At 46.3% G+C, this 19,199-nt stretch overlaps 1 protein-coding gene across 4 annotated transcripts in view; it reads left to right on the forward strand.

The window, feature by feature from the left end:
- Positions 1-19,199, forward strand: part of XRN1 (5'-3' exoribonuclease 1) — a 118,013-nt gene that overhangs the window by 86,211 nt on the left and 12,603 nt on the right. For all 4 annotated transcript variants that reach the window (XM_040428062.1, XM_040428063.1, XM_040428065.1 and 1 more), the window contains 8 exons: positions 3,142-3,228; positions 3,308-3,419; positions 6,163-6,221; positions 8,162-8,254; positions 8,335-8,463; positions 8,833-8,947; positions 9,675-9,862; positions 10,743-10,856. In XM_040428062.1, the coding sequence (XP_040283996.1) occupies positions 3,142-3,228; positions 3,308-3,419; positions 6,163-6,221; positions 8,162-8,254; positions 8,335-8,463; positions 8,833-8,947; positions 9,675-9,862; positions 10,743-10,856 (897 nt within the window). The remainder of the gene's footprint in view (positions 1-3,141; positions 3,229-3,307; positions 3,420-6,162; positions 6,222-8,161; positions 8,255-8,334; positions 8,464-8,832; positions 8,948-9,674; positions 9,863-10,742; positions 10,857-19,199) is intronic.

Consider the following 19,199-nt stretch of genomic DNA (forward strand, 5'->3'; position numbering starts at 1 on the left):
CTCTATGAAATTACCACATGATCTAACCTGTCAGATGAATGTTGTAAATAACAAAAAAAAAAAAAAAGTGCCAAAAAAGCTATTTCTTGTTACCTTGCCGCACAAAAAGTGTAATATAGAGCAACCAAAAATCATATGTACCCTAAACTAGTACCAACAAAGCTGCCACCTTATTCCGTACTTTCTAAAATGGGGTCACTTTTTTGGAGTTTCCACTCTAGGGGTGCATCAGGGGGGCTTCAAATGGGACATGGTGTCAAAAAAACCAGTCCAGCAAAACCTGCCTTCCAAAAACCGTATGGCATTCCTTTCCTTCTGCGCCCTGCCGTGTGCCCGTACAGCGGTTTACGAACACATATTAGGTGTTTCTGTAAACTACAGAATCAGGGCCATAAATAATGAGTTTTGTTTGGCTGTTAACCCTTGCTTTGTTACTGGAAAAAAAATATTAAAATGGAAAATCTGCCAAAAAAGTGAAATTTTGAAATTGTATCTCTATTTTCCATTAAATCTTGTGCAACACCTAAAGGGTTAACAAAGTTTGTAAAATCAGTTTTGAATACCTTGAGGGGTGTAGTTTCTTAGATGGGGTCACTTTTATGGAGTTTCTACTCTAGGGGTGCATCAGGGGGGGCTTCAAATGGGACATGGTGTCAAAAAAACAGTCCAGCAAAATCTGGCTTCCAAAAACCAAACGGCGCACCTTTCACTCTACGCCCCGCTGTGTGGCCGTACAGTAGTTTACGGCCACATATGGGGTGTTTCTGTAAACGGCAGAGTCAGGGCAATAAAGATACAGTCTTGTTTGGCTGTTAACCCTTGCTTTGTTAGTGGAAAAAAATGGGTTAAAATGGAAAATTAGGCAAAAAAATGAAATTCTCAAATTTCATCCCCATTTGCCAATAACTCTTGTGCAACACCTAAAGGGTTAACAAAGTTTGTAAAATCAGTTTTGAATACCTTGAGGGGTGTAGTTTCTTAGATGGGATCACTTTTATGGAGTTTCTACTCTAGGGGTGCATCAGGGGGCTTCAAATGGGACATGGTGTCAAAAAAACAGTCCAGCAAAATCAGCCCTCCAAAAACCAAACGGCGCACCTTTCCCTCTACGCCCTACTGTGTGCCCGTACAGTAGTTTACGGCCACATATGGGGTGTTTCTGTAAACGGCAGAGTCAGGGCAATAAAGATACAGTCTTGTTTAGCTGTTAACCCTTGCTTTGTTAGTGGAAAAAATGGGTTAAAATGGAAAATTAGGCAAAAAAATGAAATTCTCAAATTTCATCCCCATTTGCCAATAACTCTTGTGCAATACCTAAAGGGTTAACGAAGCTTGTAAAATCAGTTTTGAATACCTTGAGGGGTGTAGTTTATAGAATGGGGTCATTTTTGGGCGGTTTCTATTATGTATGCCTCGCAAAGTGACTTCAGACCTGTAGTGGTCCCTAAAAATTTGTTTTTTGTAAATTTCTGAAAAATTTCAAGATTTGCTTCTAAACTTCTAAGCCTTATAACATCCCCAAAAAATAAAATATCAATCCCAAAATGCTACAAACATGAAGTAGACATATGGGGAATGTAAAGTCATCAAAATTTTTGGGGGTATTACTATGTATTACAGAAGTAGAGAAACTGAAACTTTGAAATTTTGCAAATTTTTCAAAATTTTTGGTAAATATGGTATTTTTTTATGCAAAAAAATTTACTTTTTTGACCCAATTTTAGCAGTGTCATGAAGTACAATATGTGACGAAAAAACAATCTCAGAACGGCCTGGATAAGTCAAAGCGTTTTAAAGTTATCAGCACTTAAAGTGACACTGGTCAGATTTGCAAAAAATGGCCAAGTCCTTAAGGTGAAATAGGGCTGAGTCCTTAAGGGGTTAAATAAAAAGTTTAAAAAAAAAAAAAAACAATCAAGTATAAATCACCCCCTTTCCCAATTTTACATATAAAATATATAAACAATAAATAAATAAAATATTACGTATCGCCACGTCCGAAAAGTCCAAACTATTAAAATGTCCTATGTGGTGAACGCCTTAACAGAAAAATAAAAAATAAAAACTGCGCGGTTTGGCTTTTTTTTTTTTTTTTTGTCACCTTGTCCCCCCAAAAAATAGGATCGGACTGTTCTATTATGGGCTGGACGTTCCATAAAAATGTAGAACACACGCAGCTTTTTTTTTTGTATTCTATTTTTCTATTTTTTCACGTGGTATAGAATGGTATTAAGTATCGCAATACTTTTTTTATGGTATCGAAACAGAATAAAAATTTTGGTATCGAAAAAACAACCCTTGTGCCACTTAAAGGGCATCTTAGACATATATGGCACATCTGTAGGATATGCAATAGACGACTGGTAGACTTGGCTCCCTGAGGTGCAACACATATCTATCTCCAGAGTATTCTGTGGTCCTCTGTCCCACGGACACTGTGAATGGAGGTGTGACCTATTTGGCTGTTTTAGGATAAAGAAGAGAATGAAGTCACATCTGTGAGGCCATCTCTCCATTCACAGTGGCTCAGGGTTCTTGTGATCCCGGTTCTGGGTATAGTTGCAGATCCCACAAACTGTGGAAATGCCACCAGACTTCTTTAATAATGTATGTAAATACTGCAGTCACTATTGATGTGGGCACAAAATAACTGCCCCTGTAATGCTGTCAAAAGAAGCAGGCCACTGCAGAGATGTTTGCTGATATACTGGTACATATGAAGAAAAGCGGAATTTGTCATTAGATGTGTTGTAATTTACAAAAACCAAGCTCTGCTAATATCTGCAGTTTTTCTACTACTTGATCTTATTGAGTGCTTTGTATGCATGGATGTTCTCTACATAGAACAGTCCTGTGGCATTAAATTGCCATGAAAAATGCTGCTTCAATTTGTGGACTATGTAGGAAACTATTGTACTATTTTAAAATGGATTTTTTTCCTGTCTTGTTGATTTTTTCCCCCTCTCTATTAACTTGTATTTGCAAGAAAAGCTTATGTTTTCCCATAGCAAGATACAAAAAAGTAGGCACTCCTGGTATTAATAATCATTACAGTGGGTACTGAGTCTGATCATAAATGTGTTGTCTATTAATCTATTACATGCTAAATATCCACCCTTTCTATTGCTTTTTCTTTTACAGCGTAAACCAGACGAATTCAGCAGTGTGTGGCACTCCTTGCAAGGCACAGGAAAACCTGAATATGCAGCACACAAAATGCATGACAAGGTCTGTAAGTTAGGATGAAGAACAGTCATGGTGTGTGTGTCAAGCCTTTTCTTTACATTAATTAGTGTGTGTTTTTTAGAGTCTACCTCAGGAAAAGAAGCCTGGCCTCATTATGCACCAGTACAACAAATCAGGCAACATTGGGAACACCTCTAAGTGCCAGCAGAGAAAACAAGAACCAGTGAAGATGGGTAAATTAAATGAGCTACTGCACTACCACCCATCACCAGCAGGGTGAAGGTGGACACAATATGAGTAATGGTCACTGTACTTTCCACACACTGCACAAAACAGTAGTACAAGTTAATATCCTATCGGAGAAAATGCCTCTCTTTCTCCCCATTCCCATTCCTAAACTAATATTCGCTACTAAGTCCATTTTGACAGACGAGCTAACTGAAGATCAGATTAGGTACTGCCTATAGAAGGCTGTGGGAAGGGTAAGGAGTGAGCTGCTGTGACAGAGAAGAAACAAAGAAGGAGCTTATTTAGAGAGGTTGACATATAATGCCCATAGAAGTGTATGGAGAGGAGAGGTAGAATGCTGATAGAGGGAGGAAAAGGCATTTTTCTCTGATAAAATATATTATAAGCTTTCTTATGTTCACCTGTATTTAAGCAATGTTTGTTGAAATGACAGTGATCATTGAAATAGTTTTTGCTAATAGATACCCTCCCTTTTTATGGATGTTATCACATTGGTTTTGCTGCTTTGCATTTGACGTTCAGCTATTGATATTTTTATTTAATAATTATATTTTACGTGTCACAATTAATAAGGCCGCATTACAGTTCATCTCACTGAACCCTCAACCCCTTCAGTACACCCGTCTTCAGTATGCTCCTCTTAGCTGTGGTTTTTACCATACAGTAAAAATTACATGCTGAATGGCACATAAGTGTATTTATTTCACATATTTTAATAATCATCCTCCACCGCTCTGGTTCAGACCTCGCCCGGTCCCCTTCCATTCAACACTTTGACCCTCTCAGCATAGGAAGTATGACCTCTCAGCCAATCACTGGCCGCAGTAGTGGCTGGCTTAGCACCTGAATGGGAGTGGTGGGAGTTTGCAGAGTATTGCTGCTTTTTTTTTTTTTTTTTTTTTTTTTTAAGCCGTTCTGACCCTTTTTAGTGACTTTTTACCGGTTGGGCGACCTCTTTAATTTGACCAGCGGTAAAAGCTGCGTATCTGAGCTCATAGGGCACAATGAATTGTTTGCGCTGACAACTCAGAGAATTAGTTCTGTCCTGCATGCACTGTAGCTTTAGCCTCATTGCGTCATAGATTCCCACATCGGCTTTTGAGCATGGGACTTATGCTATAAAGTATTGTTAGAAGATTTATTTATAGTGATGCAAGTTTCATTCATTCAGAGTTATCAAATCATTCCCTATCCATTAATAAAAATAAATAAAAAGTTGTGGTAAGCATGGTAGAATATATTTAAAGGGTTTGTCTCACTTCAGCAAATGGCATTTGTCATGTAGAGAAAGTTTAATACAAGACCTTTACTAATGTTTTGTGATTTTCCATGTTGCTTCCTTTGCTGGCTGGATTCATTTTTCCATCACACTTATGCCCTGCTCATTTCCATGGTGACGACCACCCTACAATCCAGCATCGATAGCTGTGCTTGCACAATATAGGAAAAACCACTGGCCTATATGCGCTCCCATGATCCCGGCCACCAGAGATGCCATTGTTTTTTTCTATAGTGTGCAGACACTGCCACTGATGCTAATGTGATGAAAAAAATAGTCTAGCCAGCAAAGGAAGCCATATGGACAATCGCAATACATTAGTAAGTGCCTTGTATTAAAGGGGTTGTCCGAGTTATGAAAAAATATATATAGCACTGTAAATCTGATGGGCAGCAATATATAACTGAGCTAAGCAAGTTTTAGGCAAAAAAAATATGCATTTCCTCATTTCCCTGGTTCTCTTACCTGCAATGACAACAATCTCTGAAGTTTTCCTCATGAATATTTGTGCCCCTCCCCCGCTAAGGGAGTGAATACAAGTCCTGCCCTGAGTGACATGTCTGTCTGTTAGGAGACTCAGCAGCATATTGTATTTGTAGGACTACATGTCCCAGCTGTACAATGACACTACTGATGCACACAGGATCCTCTCCCTACCTGTTCTTGTGCAATGCTCTGCAGAACTCCTATGTCAGCTCCTGTGCCCACCATTTGTCTCCTCACAGCCTGCATCTACTCAGTAAAGCCTTCACCCCTGAGTCTGTGCAGCTGAAGGGGTCAAGAACCAGAAAGAGAGCAGACTGCACTGCAGGGGGGCGTGGCCAGCACAGTGACTCTTTGTGTACAGACACACATCAGCTCTCAGGCTTGTGCACGAAACATCATCAGAGCAGGGAGAGAGGCTGACATCACAGGTCATGTGACCCTCAGTGAAATCTGAGAAAGCAGCAACTTGAGATAAAGTAAGTGAATTGTAAAGTCCTTACATTTGCCTAGTTAGAAACATACACAGAACAAAAAAATAACCCCTTTAACTTTCCCTACATGATAAATGCTCTTTGCTGAAGTGAGACAACCCCTTTAACAGATGTGCTTTGTAGCTTCCTATTTTTAAGACACCATATTGATGCATTCAAAGAATATCTAGCCAAGTTCCTAATTTTACTAGGCGCCATGCAACATTTTTATATATTTCGTGTGAATTGCATCACAAATCTATTAATACTATGATATGAAGCACATTTCAATCTATTTGCTATTTCTTTTGCTTTCAGCATTTTGTTTTATTGTGTACTAGCTCCGAAATGTATGTCTTCCATCATACAGTACATACTATGTCTTCCATCATACAGTACATACTCTAATACATTTGCCATACATGTTGTGTACATGATGTCTAGATATTAAATAAGGGTTTTCAGAAAGACATTTTATAATGTATATTGCAGGAAAACAAGGCTTTGAATTTAACAGGCAGGAGAACCTGCTGCTGGGTGTAGCTCCACAGGTAAGCTCCTGCATCTAACGCTCATGGATGTTTCATTAAGTGGACACTTCCATCAGAAACTGGTATTTTTTTAAACTCAATCTTTATAGGTAACAAACTTTATTGTATTTTTGTCTGTTTCCTTTTTACTTTATCCTTTTGTTCCACTGAAATCTAAATACAACAGTACAGTATTCCTTAACTCCAGTCCTTGGGGCCCACCGGTCATGTTTTCAGGATTTTCTTTAGTATTGAGCAGGTGATATAATTAGTGTCCATGCATCAGGACCTACCACAGGTATTCATTCTGACCGGTAGGTGGGCCCTGAGGATTGGAGTTGAGGAACACTGGAAATAGCCACTGAAACTACATAGCTCCATCCGTGATGTAGTGGACGGAGCTGGTTACTGCAGCACTGTTAGGCTAGTTTCACACCTGCGGTGTGAATTCCGGCACAAAACAGCATTCGGCACTGCTGGTTGCTGATGGAATGCCCGCCGGCCAAATGAAATATAATTGGGTCAGGTGGAGATCCAGCCACAACCCAGCAGACAAGTGGAGACCCAGCCGGACACAAACTGCTGCATGCTGTGGTTTGTGTCCAGACAATTCTCAGTATTGTCTGCCGGAGCAGCCCGACGGAATTCACAGTGGAGGTGAAACTAGCCTTACCCTTCACTTCGATGGGGGCAGCACTCCAGTAACCAGCCCCTTCCTCTATACAAAGGATGAAGTTGTGAACAGCTGATTGGCAAGGATGGAATATCCTGATAAGGCCATCAAAATAAAAATTGCATAATACCTTCAGATAATTGCATCCAGAAAACTATCCACCTGTTGTTGTTATTTTTACCTTTCATCTAGTGATCCGTTTCATTCTGGAGAAAAAGTACTTTTAAGGGTACATTCACATGACCGTATGTGTTTTTTGCAGATCCACAAAACATGGATACCAGCCATGTGCGCTCCATATATTGCGGAACGCACACTGCCAGCCCCATGATAGAAAGGTCTATTCTTGTCCGTAAATTGCTTTGTTGTGGAGCCACTGAACAGAAGTATGGATGCAAACAGCACACTGTTTGCTGTCCACATCTTTTGCGGCCCCGTTGAAATGAATGGGTCTGCATCCGTTCAGCAAAATTGTGGAACGGATGCGCACCCACTAATACAGTCATGTGAGTGTACCCTAATCCTTATGTGAGAGAGTAGTTAAGTGCACAGAAGGCATGTCCAAGTCACTGTACCTCCTGCTCCTTACCCTACTAGCCCCAACTTCTCCTTCATTGACAGGTGAAAATACTATGCAGGAACCTGTCCATGTCGGTCAAGAAGTAGAGGCAGGGCATGGCAGAGAAGCAAGGGTGCATAGAATGGCTTGGGCCTGTCCTTCGTGCACATAACTGCTAATTTGCATGTTACTGAAAAGTACTTTTTTTTCCTTGTGGAGAGTACCATGGGGAGTCTCATCAACCATGCAATGCTTTCTGGGGAAACTAATGTGCAAAGTAGACTTCCAAAAGAAAGAAAGCGATCTCTATAGTGCCATCTAGGGGAGGTAGCTACCCTGTAAATCAACGTCTAGCCCCTTCACAGACCTAGCAACCTGAATTAAGGATATTGGCCAAACCAAAGCCTTCTTCAAAAGGAAAGAGGGACTCGTGTGCAGACACCTGTTTCAGGGTTCTTGCTCCCCATCAATACTAAGGCTTTTTTCCAGGGAGCATTGCATGGCCTATAAGTCTTCCTACACCAGCTCTAGTGCTCCATGCAAGGAGCAGTGGTACCCCGGAGACCTCCTTCAGCACCCTTGATGATCTATTGTCATTATACTTTGTAACCTAACCCTTGGAGTAGACTTTATACCCTGGTAAACCTTGATTTAACCCCAAAAGCAAGTCTGCACTGTTCATTACTTTGCACATAACATGCATATGAGTCTTGTGTTTGCATTATGTAGAATGTCTTTGAGCCTGAAACCCACATCAAGCTTTTGAAGAGAAATGATCAGACAGAGGCACTGCACAGTAACGTTGGCCCCACAGAAGGGAAGGTACTGCTGACTTCAACCAAAGGATGTATTACCACCTCTGAATTGCTGGATTGTAACACATTATCTTATCTTATTCACAGCCAAATAGCGAGTTTGAGAACCTCTTTGCATCTCTGAAGATTGCAGGAGAGGGACAAGCACATTCTGCACCCCTCGTGGAGACTCAGTCTACTACTGAAGAACATTTGTCTCCCCAGTCTTTCGCTCTGGTAAGTTTGTGTCACTGGTTCTTTTGGTGACTTACTAGAACAATAAAGGTGATTTGGGGATCTAAACCCGGGTGGCTAATCTGTAGGATAGATCATCAGTGTTTGATTGCTCTGGGTCTGATCTCCAGCACCTCCACTGATCCACCTGATTTATGCTGGCACAGTCGCTTATCCATTCTATGTCTGGTACTGAAATTCCATTCAATTGACTATAGCTGTGTGAACAGTAAAGGGGATGTGACACTTTGTGGCATTGTTCTGACAGCCTAACGATAGGTCCTCAAACGCCTTTTAGACCAGGAAGTTGCACACCTCCACCTGGAACTGGCCTTGAGACTTACTACAAATATGTTTGATTTTCCTTCTTAGAAAGGGACGCAAATGTTAAAGGAGATCTTGAAGATTGACAGCTCTGATGGTGCAGACAAGCAGAAAGATGTTAGAAAAGATCTTCCTGTCCAGCGGAAACAAACCAAGCAGATGGGTATGCCTCCCACCACTTCATAATGAAAGTGTTTGTTCATACCATTACAGTGTGCTGTAAGTTGAATTTTACAGAAGGCTTAGGGTGTGTGCACACTCACTTGGGATATTTGCACTGCTGCTAATTATCCCCATTTAATGGGGGTAATCTGTGTGTAGTTACAGACTGTATTTTCTGAGTCAAGAATGGACATGTCCTTTCTTGACGTAGATTTGAAATCCATGCTGAAAAAATCCTGGTCCGTATAAACAGCGATGCCTATTCCCATTGAGAACAACGGGGCATGGATTTGACTGGGGTTTCATACAGATTTCAGTACAGAACAGGCACTAAAGGAGAGTTCATCAGTGGCTTTTATGCCACGTTTATATTGTAGAAACTCCCAAATTGTGTCAGGTGCTGTCATTGTTGTAACCGTTTGAAAAGTGGATAGAAAAGTGAACAGGGGTTTAGCGGCAGCGGTCAGGAGTAGCAATGGACCAACAGATTAACTGTCTCTGACTCCAGAAATGTTTGTAATGTATAGCACAAATCTACACGTGCTCATACAGTAGCAGACGTCGTTTTTAATTTCTGATGTAAAGACAGTGAAAGATGCATCAGGTTTATAAAGAGGCGTGCAGACATAGTTTTGGATTAAGGCTGGCACATGAAATGCCAGTCCTAATAAATCTCTTCCTTAAGCTTTAGTGTTATGATGGTTGTTAATCTTGTGCTTTTTCTACAGCTGCTCATATGAACAGACCCCATGGTGCTGGACCACCGTTCAGCGCCCCAAATCCAGAATTGCTGCGCCCACCTCTTCTTACGCCACCATTAGCCACACCTTTGGCTCCAGCAGTAGCTGAACTTTGCCGCGTCTGTTCTCTTGTTGGAATGCATCCACCAGAGTTTTCACTTCTGCGAACACCACAGGTAGGATTCATACAAGTGTCCACAATGTATCCCAAACCCAGCATCTTTGCAGAGCTTTAAAATCTGCACTTATGATTCTGAATAAAGCATCACATCATTAAAGCAATTGTGACTTACCATTTTATTATAGTTGAAAATTTCATCCAAACCAATATTGGTTGAGACTACAAATACAAATGTATCCCACTCCATGCCTAGTCACACTATTACTAGTGCTTAGATGGGTTATGTCATATGTAATGTAAAAAATAAAAATCCTACATAATCTAGAACATGAGAACCAGCCCTGAACCTCTCGTGGATCTAGAGCTCTCCCCATTCATTGATCCAACAGTTCTACCAGTTATTTCAAGACACGTGTCCTTTATCAGTAGGCATGTTCTGTATGCTTCAGCTAGTGGCAGTTGAAGGATAGAACTGCACCTGTCCTTCCACCTCAGTGGGCAAAGGAATCAGAAAAAAAGCAAACAGCAGGTGGCGCTAAACAGATACATTTCATTGAATAACTCTGTAGTCTTAATACATTTTTATTTACATGCAAATCCAAAACTATTCAGATCCAAGGGCTGGTTTGAAAACTGTAGAATATTATTTGTGGGAGAACCCCTTTAAAAATGTAAAAAATGAATCTCGGGCATCATATAGTACATGACCGTTTCTAACAGAGCTAGAATGGTAATGGTGACACAACCTCTTTAATCTTACTCTTGGTTCTTACATTCTTTGGTGTCTAAATTCTACCTGTTGTGCAGTAGGTAAACCCCTTATACATTGGTTTATATGATGAAGTTTTATTTTAAACCAATGGATTTTTACCATTCTTTTGATGTGACTGGAAGAGTGTTTATCTGGCGTATACATGTTGTTTTCTTTTTTTCAGGCGACGACAGTCTGTCAAGTGAAGCTGTCAAATGGTTTGGTCCTACATGGACCCCAATGTCATGCTGAACATGAAGCAAAAGAAAAGGCTGCCTTTTATGCGTTACAGAGACTGGTAAGTAAAGATGTCTCTAAGCCCCTATGCTGAAGCCGGAATGTACATTTCTAGCTCTAACTAGAATCTGTATTGTGCTCTAGATTTACCTGATTGGATCCTAAGAAGTTTTACTAGAGAATGTGGTTTTTAGACACGATCGTATACCTTACATTGCATAGAAAAGGAGATTTTGTATAACTTACCAGTAAAATCTCTTTCTCGCTCTTCATTGGGGGGCACAGGAACCGTAGGTATAGCTATGTCCTCTAGGAGGCGTTGACACTAGATAAAGCTGTTAGCTCCTCCCCTGGCAGCTATACCCCCTCCAGCCTGGAGCGAGAGCTTGTTTGTGTACAAACAGTAGGAGAAGCAAGCCAACCAAGAAAAACATGGAACACCAACCATGCCAAGGACCCAACGGGGTACAAACCAGCAACTGCCACAACTGTGGTCGAGCAACAATACTGGGTGGGTGCTCCAAAAGCAGTCCACAGGGAGGGAAAAACCACAGACCCATGGAAGCAATCGTCCCTGCAGGCATCTAAGAAACTGCCGCCTGCAAGACCAGGCGGCCTAAGGCAGTGTCTACCAATGCAAAGTATGCACCTGGTAAAATTTTGTGAATGTGTGTAAGGAGGACAAGTAGCCGCCTTACACAACTGTGCAGCCAAAGCGCAATTCCTCCGAGCCCAAGTTGCGCCCACCGCTCTGGTGGAGTGAGCCGTGACACCGAAGGCCGGAACCCTGCCTCGGGCGCGGTATGCTTCAGCAATTGTAGACCAAATTTTGCGTGCCATTGCCACCTTGGAAGCCGCCAATCCCATTCGAGGACCCTCCGGAATGACAAAAAGGGGATCCATACGGCGAAAGGGACCGGAGGCTGCTAAATAGATCTTCAGAGCTCTGACAACGTTTAAATGGTGTAACTCCTTTCCATTAGGGTGTGAAGGAGATGGGCACGGAGATGGAAGTCAAAGACCACCTTCGGAAGAAAAGAAGGGACAGGCCGACGAACCACCTTGTCCCCATAAATAACCAGGAAGGGTTCTCTGGAAGAGAGCGCCGCCAACTCAGACACCCGTCCTATGGAAGTGATAGCGACCAGAAAAACTGCCTTCCAGGACAGGAGTCCGAGAGAAATCTCCCGCAAGGGCTCCAAGGGAAGCCTGGAGCGTTGAGAGGACTAAATTCAGATCCCAAGGCGGTAAAGAAGGACGGTACGGAGGAACCGTATGTGCCACTCCCTGAAGAAAGGTCCTTACAGGCCCCAGGGGGGCCAGAGGGTGCTGGAAAAGGATAGAAAGCGCAGACACCTGACCCTTCAAGAACTAAGGGCCAGACCAAGGTCCTACTTTGATTGTAAAAAAGGACCGTGGGGAGAGAAAAACAAAGTGGCAGAACATTTTGGCTTCCACAGAAACCCAGGAAGGACCTCCAGGTCCTGTAATAGATCCTGGACCATGCAGGCTTGCGGGTGACATCCGCCGAAAAACCTCTTCGTGTAGAATGGCGGTCTTAATAGCCATGCCGGCAAACTAAGAGACCTTTAAATACTAATGGAAGACCGGACTCTGCAAAATAAAGTTTATCTCTGAGTGGCAGTGACCAAGGACGTCTCCTAGAAGGAGAACGAGGTCGGCGTACCACGTGAGACGGCCAATCCCCGGGGCGACTAGGATAGTCGGAATACCCTCCATCCTGATCTTCTGTAGAACTCTGGGTAGGAGGGGGAAGGGGGGAAAACATAAAGGAGGGAGAACCCCTGCCAAGGGGAAATCGGGGCGTCCACGACGCAAGCTTCCGGATCTCTTGCTCGGGAGAGAAAGGTGGGAAGCTTCCGAGTCAGTCTCGAAGCCATCAAGTCCACGTCCGGGCGACTCCAACATAGACAGATCGCCTCGAACACCTTCAGCAGTCCAGGAATACAGAAGGAAGAGGCCGGCAGCCATTCTGTTCAAGGAGGAAGAAGAAATAGAAGGGTGTTCCGTTCCAGGAATGGAACGTCTATCAGCGTGGCAAGACGTGACGGCAAAACTGCTCTGTCTGGTGTGGGGAGTCTCGTAGTCTACCCATGGAATGAGCAGTGGTAAGTAGGATCACCAGAGGGCTGACGTGACCTAGACATTAGTCATGTCTTAAAAGAGGTAATGTAGATACAGGTAGCACACCCAGGACCAATGGGAAGGACTCACCTATAGAAGGAGAGATGTGGAGTGCGCCACAGCCCACCAGCTGAGTCCGGAACTCTGAAATAGAAGGCCACAAAAGAATACCCCGTGCAAATGCAGATGCAACCAGGGATTTAGTGGCTGTGCCAAAACTCCGCCTGAGGAGGAAGCCAAGCAATGGGAGCCCCAACTGTATCGCTAGCCCATACCCCAGCGGAGGAGGGGGCCACACCGTAGAGGCCACTAATACAGTGCTAGAAGAATCCGCCACCAGACGAAGGAGCTGTGCAGTAAGAACCATAGTATGTAGTGGTAACGCAAATACCACTCCCCCAGAAGTAGCCAGCGCCTGCCCCGTCGGCGCAAAACTGAGGGGGGAGGCGTGAGGCTATCCCGTAGAAGCCATGGCACCATACTGCCCCGGTTAAGTAGAGTTAGCCTTAAACACTTTACCTTTGAAGGGCTCTGAACAGGAGCAACAGCAAGCTAGCGTCGGGGTAGAACCCCCAGCTGAGGGGGATTACCGAGTCAGTGAACACTCGACTCGCTGGAACGTACTCCCCATATTATGCGCAATGGCTTATGCACTTCGTATTGATGAGGACAATATCATGACCGACTGGAACCGAGGAGGCCCATGGAGATGGGTGGTATCTAGGACACAAGTGTTGTTAGGCAACCCCTCTGAGAAGACAGAGGATGTCACAACCATGCTCCAAACCAGCACCGAAAGATAAGAAGGATACCATGTGGAAACAGCTACCGTATCCACTGGCGGCACCCATACAACACAGATGCAGAGCACCGGCACCTGCGGGTATCTACTGTTGCCACGCCCCACTGTGAAAGAAGCTAAGGCATCTAGAGCAGTGGCATAGTTTAACTGCAGCAACCCAAGATGCTTAGGTATTCCCCTGTAAGCGGATCACTTGTGGAAGGGGGAAATGCAACAGGAAGCACAGTGATGGGAGAAAGGCTAATGCATACGGCAGGTACAGAACCCAGTGGAGATGCAATGCCGCCACCTACCGAAGGGGGGATGCATACATCCAGCACTGAAACCAGTGTAATTGTACTTAGTCCACCTACGGCAGGGGACAATATATAAGGCAAGTACTGTATCCGTAGTAGTGCAATTACTCCGCCTATGGCAGGGGTAATGCATACAACAAGTACTGCTAACGGAAGTGGTCATGCATACAACAGGAACTGAATGCAACGGTAGAGAGATTATGCAGTTTATGGAAGGGGGTAATGCATATGGCAAATCCAGTACCCTGTGAGAGTGCACCTAAACATTCACACACTTTATTAAAACTTGTTGTAAATGTGATGGAAATTATTTTTGTAATGTAATAATTTTTTTTACTTTTCCTATCGAAATAGGTGCTTGACACTTTAGAATCCGTACACAGCCACACCGATTGCTGTAGAGGCCGGAGCAGTGCTGCTCTTCTAAATCCAGACTGGCGTACATGGGTCTGGAAGTGTTTGTAGAACAACCTGTATTTTAGTCTGTGACTGGAAACTCTGGAGGTGCTTGACCCGTCGCTTCCTCTGGCTCCCTGGTAAAATCCTTAGCAGTAGCAGAGCGGCCACAGGCCAGGCAACAGTATGATTTGGGTGCTCCACTCTGCTTACAGCCTGTACCAACCTGCTTGTGCTCTGCTCAAGCCTTAAATGCTTAGGATTTTACCAGGGAACCGGTGGAGGTGACTGGTTAAACACCTCCAGAGGTTTTGGTCATAGACTAAAATACGCATCCAGACACCTGTATTCCAGGCTTTAGACGAGCAGCGATGCTCAGTGTGGCCAGAGGCAAGTCTGTACTCTTGTACACAGTACTGTAGGAGAGTTCAGATTCTTAAAGAGGACCTTTCATCGGTCCAAACATTGCAAGATAATTATCAGGCTACATAGAGCGGCGCCCAGGGATCTCACTGCACTTACTATTATCCCTGGGCGCCTCTCTGTTTGCCCGCTGTGTCCTCCGGTATCTTCACTGAATTGGTTTTACTAGGCCGAGTCTGCCCTGTTTCTCCCTGGGCATTCCTTCTGTCCAATCCCAGCGCAGATCTCACAGCCTGGGAGTTTTTTTTTCTCGCCCAGTTTCCTTGAGGGACACAGAAGACCTTGGGTATAGCTCATCTCCATAGGAGGCGTGACACTAAGTGAAGACTGTTAAGCCCCTCCTCCACAGCTATACCCTCAGCCTGGAGAGAGAGACTGCCAGTTTTTGCTTAGTGTCCAAGGAGGCAAGACACTCCCTGCTCTGCAGGGCTGGTTTCTCCTTGTTTAAATTTTAGATTTTTACTTTTTTCTTTCTTTTTGTTCCAGATCATCAGGGACAACAGAGACGCACTAGACCTCTGCTTCTCCCGGGGTTGAGCTGCGCCAGTGCCTGTCACCCGCACTGCTGCCTCCCCCACAGAAGGCAAGGTGGATCAGGGCAGCCCAGCTCCCCTACATCCCGCCAGCGCAAGGGTCGCCCGCACGCCAAGTCCCTCTTCCAGCGTCCTGCCACTACGGTGCCAGTAGCTGAAGGGGCGACCCTGCTGGAATGGACCGAGGGTGAAGACGGCTATGGTGAGAGAGTGGCTTCTCCAGCCCTACGTCCCCCACCCCCCCACCCTGGTCTCCTGCGTGCCTGACCCCCCATACTGGGCCTCTGGACCCTTCCCCTGCTGGACCTAGGCTGGCCCCTGGGGTGACGCAGAGCGACAATCTGCTCCCTGCCTCCCCCCCCCCCCCCTATTCCTGGCCCTCATAGGACATGCAGCTAGTGGCTGTCTCCCCACAGCTAGCTGCAGAAGCTGCGACACAGTTTCTGCCCGTCGCCTGCCTTCTCCTCTATCCGCACGGGCACCCGGTCTCTGGGTCCCCCCATCTCCTTACCGGAGTGTTGCTCAAGGCCTGAGGCCCGCTCCTGACGGCTGTGGAGTAAGGCCTCGCCTCCGGCCGACACTAATATTCCGGTGCGGCCGGGCGCCGCAAAAATTTTAGCCCAGGCTCCGCGGCCTGCTTGGCCGCCATTCCGGGCCCCTGACTCTTCCGGTCGGCGGGGTGGGCTCCCGCGACCGGCATTAGGCTTGACCTCTATGCCCCGTCCGACCGTCGGTGCCGGTCGGCGGGGCTCCGCAAATTTTGTCCCAGGCTTCGCGGCCTGCTGGGCCGCAATTCCGACCGGCCCGCGGGGTGGGCACCCGCGGCCGGTTTGTAGCGCCATTCCGCCTAAGGTCCCGGCGGTACATAACGGGCCGGGCGCCGCAAATTTTGACCCCGGCTTTGCGGCCTCTGGTGGAGGGGGCGGGAACTTCTCCAGGCGCGAATTCTTCCCGCCTGGGGGTTCCTCCGCCCCCAGGGGATCGCAGCGCCGCCCTCCAGGCCGGATCCCTGTTAACCCTTTGGGTACAGGCCGGCTCCCAATGGGCCTGTATGGTTGGCCCCCTTTTTTCCTGTCTCTCAGGTGCCCCTATATGGTGGCTCCCCTTTAGCCTCAGAGAGGCTGTGTTTAAAAAAAATAAAATAAAAATTTAAATAAAAAAATAATGATAATGAATAATAGATCACTGATTTCTATTGGACTGCGCAGGACGCTGCAGCCTTATCAGTAGTGCTGCATGTCTGCATGACCTCTTTCCACAGGCGGCATGGTGTTGCGCTCCCAGCCTGCGTCGCTGCTAGGGCATTTCCCCTTTTAGGCGGTTTTCTTGCTCTCTTCCAGGATACGGCGCTGGCCAAGTGCATGCGGCCCTTCCGTAGGCAGCATTCATCATCTCTCCAGTTATGGTGCCTGCCATGTGCATCCCCCCCCCCCCCTCCTAGGCGGGATACTGCACTCTCCCTGGCTGCCGGCTGGCCATGTGCATGACCCCCTTCTTAGGCGGAATACTGCACCTTCACCGGATACGGTGCTGGCCATGTGCACGAACCCCCTTCCGTAGGCGGAATGCTGCACTTTCACTGATGTGCTATGATGTACTTATGTACTATGTTATGTACTATGTTACTATGCTGCACTCTCACTGGTTTCGCTGCCGGCCATTTCATAGGCGGTATGCTGCACTCTCATTGGATTCGCTGCCGGCCTTGGGTATGCCTCCTTCCCTCAGGCAGCATACATACATCCCTCTGTCTGTGGTTGTTTTCTCGCAGGTACGTTGCTGGCCATGTGCATGTACCCCATACATGGCAGGGTGCTTGCACTCTCGCTGGATCCGCTGTCGGCCATATGCATGACCCCTCTTCCGTGGGCGGTGTACGCACTCTCGCTGGATTCGCTGCCAGCCAGGGGCATGCCTTCCTTCCTCAGGCGACATACACACATTCTTACTGACTGTGTTTGTCTCTCGCCAGTACGTTGCTGGTCATGTGTATGACTCCCATACATGGCGGTGTGCTCACACTCTCCCTGGATGAGATGCTGGCCATGTGCATTACCCCCCTTTTTCTGGGCGGCATGCTACACTCTCACCGGATACATTGCTGGCCATGAGAATGGCCCTCTAACATGGGTGGAACGCTTGCACTTCCATTGGATACGGTGCTGGCCTTGTGCGTGACCACGCCTCATTCCATGGGCAGAATTTGGCACGCTCATGAGATTCACGGCTGTCCTTGTATGGCTGTGCTGGACTTGTACATGTCCCCCTTCATTGTAGTTGCACTCTCGCTGAGTTCAGTGTTGGGTGTATTATTGCACACTCACTTCATGCTAGGATAACCCTGTGCATGTTCACCTTTCACTAGGTGGACCTCCTGCGTTCCTGCTGGATTATAGGGTATGTCCTGCTTCTCTGAAGTAGGTACGGCCTTAGGCATCACTCCCTTTTGGGACGGGCCTTTGCACTCTTGCCGACTGCAGTTTGCTAGGTACAATTTCCCCCCTTTCGGGGCGGACTGATTGCGTTCCATCGCATGCTATACTAGGCTTGTGCATAACTCCCTTTCAGGTTGCACTTTGCAATTCCGTACATGCTGTGGCGAGCCCCCCTTTTTCGCTGAGTAACCTTTTTGCAGTGAGCGGACGTTCTTGTGCGTTGTTTCGGCCGTGTATGCCTTCTCCTCCTGTAGGTGGGTTGGCCTTCTCACTGCTTACGGGGCTGCTCGTACGTATGCCTCACCTGCTTCCTGCGGCATACTTTTGTTTTCTTGGGATACGATGCTTGCCGCAAGCCTTGCACTCGTCTCTAAGGAGTTCATTCTGTCCACCTGACCCGGACAGGCTCTATTGCTCTCTGCTGCACCGAGCTGGGTGGTACTCATTCATTTAGTTGGCCTTTCATCCCAGGGAGTGTTCGTGGGTCCTAGATGCGTGCCCATTCGTCCTTCCGCGGCATTGCTTCCCTGCGCTAGTGGTCACATGGTTGAGAGGGCTGTTGTCTGCAGTGCCCCTCGAATTCTTCGTTGGCTCTGGCAGGACTGCGGTTCCCTTGCCTGCTGCAATTTCCTCCTCTTCGGATGCAGTGTGGTATGAGTCCTTCCTCTTGGCGCCTCTACGCTTCAGTCTGATCTGCTACTAGGTTCGGGCCGCTCTTCTCGGGAAGGTCACCCAACTTCTCTTGGGTGCTCGATTACCCAGGTCCGGAGGACCTCCGCCTTGGGTTCTTCAGGGTATTCGCCTTCTGCGAGGCGGTGAACCTGGCGTCTCAGTGTAGCGGGGTTCTGCTTTTGAGCTGTCCTATGGCTTCCCTGTTGCCCACTCCTCCTCCTTTCGGTTGGAGGGTGTTATGCCGGCCTCTGTCTCGACTACCTTATCTCGCCGGCTCTGTTTGGCTCCCGCTCGGTACAGATCACTCCGATGTGGCTTCTGCCCCGCCAGACTTCAGAGGCTGTTCTTTCACTGTCCTCCCCTCTGGAGAGAGCATGGTTGTTCATGTGGATGGTTCCGGTGTTCCTTTTGGCCTCGTACTGTCTCCCTTGTTCACACTGGCTGTATTAGCTATGTGCCTATTTACCGAGTCTACCGCGTTCTGTCCTCCCGCTGAGTGCAGATTGCGTGGTCCATTCTAAGACAATGGTCCTGCTGTAGACTTAACTTCTCGGTAACTTGGGGGGACTACCTTTCGGTCCAGATTGTCCTTTGATCTCCCACACCGGGACTGTACAACGTGGCTACATCAGCATGGACTTTAGCCTGTCTTGTCCTGGCATCTGGCGGATCCTTTGGTTCCTTTCCGTCTGTCCTTCTGCT

This window comes from Bufo bufo, chromosome 4, assembly GCF_905171765.1.
Source record: "Bufo bufo chromosome 4, aBufBuf1.1, whole genome shotgun sequence".
Lineage (NCBI taxonomy): Eukaryota > Metazoa > Chordata > Amphibia > Anura > Bufonidae > Bufo > Bufo bufo.